General features: G+C 30.6%; 1 protein-coding gene across 1 annotated transcript; it reads left to right on the top strand.

Annotated features, from left to right (window-relative positions):
- The first annotated feature begins 508 nt into the window (after nt 1-508).
- On the top strand, nt 509-4,013 carry LOC113371258. Its single transcript, XM_026611893.1, has 2 exons — nt 509-1,285; nt 3,570-4,013. The coding sequence occupies exons 1-2, from the start codon at nt 509-511 to the stop codon at nt 4,011-4,013; spliced, it is 1,221 nt and encodes a 406-aa protein (XP_026467678.1).
- The last annotated feature ends 1,332 nt before the right edge of the window (nt 4,014-5,345 follow it).

Genomic DNA, 5,345 nt, shown 5'->3' with positions numbered 1-5,345 from the left:
TTTTTTATTAAGTATGGTTTAATAGAATTTTTGTAATTTTATATTTTTTTATTTTTTTGTGAATTCTACTAAACATAAATTATTATATATTTTAACCCTATATTTTATAATATAAGCAGAGAGGCATTTCAAACCCATACTTAAAAATCTATGAAATCGATCTAGTTGTATACGATAACCTATGAACTATTGAAATCCTAAATTATGATTAATATAAAATTCTGAAAATACATTTGGCCTAAAAGTGTTTCAACAATGCTATTGATCGAATCGAAATACTTTTAACTCATCTTTTGTTATTTGACGCATATTTTGAGAATCGTTAATTTCGATATACAGTTACAAGACAGAACGAAATTGCCTTCTGTTGCGAAATATTTTGGTATATCTGCTCCAACAGGTATTAATTGCATTGTTTTCAAATAACGTACGACAGATAAGTGTAAAAAAATTGAGAAAATTATAGTGAAATATTTTAATGCAAATATAAATATTACTTCTTAACAAAATGAATATGTTTAATGAAACTGTGCGCAATGCTTTGTCAAAGGTGATAAAAGATATAGGATTTCAAAACAGTGATATTAATATATCTTTGGCTTCTAATCCTGGAGATAATTATGGTGGAACACTTTATAGAATTCAAATTTCCGGCGAAAAAGAAGGCTCGCAAACTACTCATAACTTAGTATGCAAAGTTCCTATAGAAAATTTTAAATTGAACTTGAACTTAGCATTCAACAGAGAAGTTCATGTTTATCAAAATATACTAAAAACTTTCGAAAAATTCCAAGAAGAAAAAGGCATAACGGAAAATTATAAATTCAAGTCATATGTCCATTGTTATGATGCTGGATGTCTTAAAAATTCCGAATATATCATAATGGATGATCTCAAATCAAATTCCTATGTAATGTTGAACAAGTTGAGTAAAATAGATCGCCCTCACGTGGAACTTGTTGTAAAAGCTCTTGCAGAGTTTCATGCTTTAAGTTTTGCCTTGAAGGACCAAAGGAAAGAAGTGTTTCAAAAAATCTCAAACGTTCCAGAAGTTTTAGTAGGAGTGCTCAGTGAAAGGGCTTTTTTAGATATGTGTGATTTTGGTTTAGCACAAGCTGTTGAGGCGTTAAATAAATGTGATGAAGATTTACAAGATAAAGTTAGAAAAGTTAGAGAAAATCTACTAGCAACAGTAAAGGAATTTTTTAATGGAGTTGGTTCGGAAGATTATTGCGTCATAAATCATGCTGATTGCTGGAATAATAATATGATGTTTAAATATGAGGTAGGTAAGTGAAATTTTTGAAATCATAGTAATAATAACGATAATTTTATTGAAGAATTTTATTAAAGACAAAATTCAAATATCTGATGCTACTGTTAACATTGAAAGTTATTTGACAGTTATCCGCACTTCACTGATATATAAGCATAGATAAACAAGTATAAATATTTAGTTGTATTCTATACAAGTATCTCAAATTCCATTTTCCTCAAATAAGGTAAAGCGGGGCAGAAATTTCTAATTTGACTTTCAGTAATCATATTGTGGAAACCAAACCAACTACATTGCAATACATAACACATATATGATATATCAAACAAACAACTGTCGAACAATGCTCAATAAAATCCCAGTTCCTAATTATTTAAATTTGTTATTTATTAATTTTTCTTAAATTTGGCATCTTTTCGTTTTCACCCCATAGTCGAGGTCAATCAAAAAAATTCTGATTATGAAATAATGGTGGTTGACCATTTTAACCGCAGACCTGGAGGAAGAACTGTGAAAATATCTATCTATTTGCTGTGCGATCAGGCAAATTTTACATATAAACAATGTTAGAAAAAAAACTAGTAATGTATGGCTTTAAGACAAATAGCTGAAACTTCCCGTACCAAAAGTTTTTTTTTAACTATTTTTTTTTTAAACTTAGAAAAAATTTTGGAAAAAATGTTTTTTTTATTTTGAAATATTTTGGAAATTTTACACTTCTCTTCAAAGCTATCGCACTGCTTTAGCTGCATAGAGACGAATTATCGAAGCGCGTATGCGCTCCGTCGCCGTCTAACGGAAACGATGTTACGGAACCATAGAAATGTAAACAAAATTGATACACATTAATAAAATCTCTATAAAATATCTGATAATTTGATGTGCATATATTTAATGATCATTTTTGGCCGCCAAATGGCATTTTTTCACTTTTTTTACTAGATCTCCGAAACCGCTGGATCTGTCTTCCCAAAAGTTTAATCAGTTCTTCATCTTGTCAATACAAGTAAAATCTTCTTTAATTTATTCCCCCATAGGGCAAGTTATAGTAATCGCAAAAAATCGAAAATGAAAATTTTTGTAGACCTTTACGTTTCAAAGGTTTCTGAATATTTTAGCATACCTTAGAAAAAATGGATGTATGTGTGTGTGTATGTGTGTTTGTGTGTGTGTGGATATAAATTTTCGTCGACGATTTCGGGAACACCGATCAACCGATTTGAATAATTCAAAAAACATTCGATTCGTATTGATAAGGAGATGTGCTGATTAGTTTTTTGGCAAAGGCAGGTCTAGCTGTTTGGAAGATACGAGACAAAAAGTGCCGAAAACGGTAACTCAGTTTATAAGAGAACGGAGCGCCCGATTTTAGTAATTCAAAAAACATTTTACTTGTATTGACGAAATGAACAACTAGGAAGGCAGGTCTAGCTGCTATGGACTCTCAATAAGAATAAGTTTTACCAGTTATTTGGCCGTCAAAAATGTTTATTGGACATATGTACATCAAATTATCAGATATTTTATAGAGCTTTTAATATTGTGTACAAATTATGTGTAATTTTTTTGGGTTCTGTACAAAGATTCTTATTGTAAAGTTTATTTATATGGTTCAAACAAAGTCTCTTAACATTTTCCACAGTGTGGAATAATTTATTTGTATAATTAAAAAATCGGCAATTTTGCCGTTTCGGAGGTATGGAACGCAAAGGGTGTAAAAACGATTATGCAGTTTTTGAGAGAACGGATCATACGGTTAGATTAATTCAAAAAACATTTCGCTTGAGTAGACGGTGTGCAAAAATGCATTTACAGAAAGCTTAGTAATTTTGAAAATGTTCAAGGTGGCGTGTTTGCAAGGTGGAGTCTCTACCACTGCGCCATGTGCACCATAATATGGCCTTTTTGCACAATTTTTTTTAAAAGATTATTGAAGTTATCCATACTGTTCGTTAAAAATAAAAACGTTTTGCTTATTGTTCTCGTATTAGTTAATTTTGTACGTTTTGTATTTAGGCAAAAAAAATAAAGCTATCAATAAATTTTATTAAACAGAATGACAGGTTTATGTAACGAAAGTTTCAATTGAAAACATACCGAACAGGGATATCAGAGTCAAATTTCAAAACAATAACCTAATTTGATCCAAATTTGTTGGATAATATTTCATAATTTATTAATTTATGTTTGAATTCTTTTATTACTATCTCCGTTTTAACAACATGACATAAACATTGTCGCAAAGACAATAGCTTTATTATACATTATGAGTATTTTCATCTTAAATTTACAGGGTGATAGACCGGTGCAAGTATGTTTATTCGATTGGCAACTCTGCAGATTGTGTTCCCCTGTGGTGGACCTAGTCAATTATTTCTATAATAGCACTGAACGTGAAATGCTAGAAGATCATTTTGACGATTTGATGTCTGTCTACCACGAGCACTTGAGCAATTTTATAGTCACTTTGGGAAGTGATCCAAAAGTGTTATATCCTTACGAACAATTTGAGAAGGATCTAAGGAAATATGCAGTATTTCCATTTATCGCTTGTTGTTCGAATTTGTTCCTATTACTATCGGATCCGGATAAACCGCCAGTGCTGAACGACATGGCTGAAGACAGTGAAAAAGATATTGGAAGTGTGTTAGCTTTTCAGGATCAGAAGAGACAAAATCTCTATAATATTAGAATTAATGATATTGTCAAACATGCTGCTAAAAGAAAGTTTATTTAAATTCTGAGAACGAAATCTAGCATATGAGAAATTTTTGTCATTTATATATTTGGAAAAGTTTATTTATTTGTATTTTTATATGTAAAATAAACTGATTTTTTTTACAATTAGTACTAAAATCTTTGATTAGTTAATTTAGCTGAAGATCATGTTTGACAACTTATGATTTCTTTGTATTACACAGCCGCTTCTGAATATCTTGAACACTTTTGTATCAATCCGTTAATTTTTTTTTCAAATATTATCGGCATAAAAATATGTGTGTATATTTGAGACAAAAATTTACCTCCCGTCAACGGCAATAAAAAGCCATTTTTATTTCTTTCTTTCATTTTTTTTCAATTAGCAGATGAGTGCAAAAATATTTATCTAAGTTTTTTAGTTTGAGCTAAACTGGAAACTGTACATTAGTTGAGGTTTTAACAGACAATTTAAAAAAATAATCCTGACCGTTTCTTCGCTATTATTTGTTGGATATTGTTTGGCAGTTTTCATGAAACTTTTTTGTGACAGAGTTTATGTTCAACAAATATTGTAAAATTTTAGGGACTTACAAATAGTTTTATAACTATAAAACTTCATTAAATTTTGGAACAATTGGCTTGATCATGCTTGTTATTTGCAGATGTCAGGAAGTCTTCGCAATTTGCGAAGGCAAAATGCCACTTACAGGTAATTACATTGCAATAAATTTAAAAATATTACATTCCGAATCTGAATCAATATTAACTTTATATTTAAATATAAAATGTAATTTATACAAATACAGTAATACCAGAGAGGATACGTTTTATGAAACTAGAGCGTAGTGCGAAACAGCGCTAAACGAGTCTATCTTTACATGGAAATATTAGGGTTAGGGCAAGATGGCTAGGAAATTCGTTACATATTAAATTTAAAAAGTATGTTTTTTTAATAAAAATAATACCAAACATTCACTTCTTGAAGCCCAAATTAATGCCACATTATTAACTTACGTACATTATTAACGTATAGTTATAGTAATGGGCTTAAAATCGAAAATGAAAATTTTCGCATTTCTCGACGTTTTGAAGGTTTCTGAACATTTTGGCTTACCTCAGAAAAAATGGATGTGTGTGTGTGCGTGCGTGTGTGTGTGTGTTTTTTGTGTGTCCGCATTTTTTCGTTCACGTTTTCGGGCGCACGTACAACCGATTTGAATGGTTCAAAAACATTTGATTCCTATTGATAGGGAGATGTGCTGACTAGTTATTGGCAAAGGCAGGCCCAGCCGTTACGGAGGTAAAGAGCAAATAGTGCAGAAAATAGAAATCGAGTTTTTGAGAGAACGGAGCATCCGATTTGAATGAT

Source organism: Ctenocephalides felis, unplaced genomic scaffold, assembly GCF_003426905.1.
Source record: "Ctenocephalides felis isolate EL2017-DRISC unplaced genomic scaffold, ASM342690v1 CF-g0.4_SCAFFOLD_01492, whole genome shotgun sequence".
Taxonomy (NCBI): domain Eukaryota; kingdom Metazoa; phylum Arthropoda; class Insecta; order Siphonaptera; family Pulicidae; genus Ctenocephalides; species Ctenocephalides felis.
Note: the sequence above shows the minus strand (reverse complement) of the source record. Positions and strands in the feature narration are given on the sequence as shown.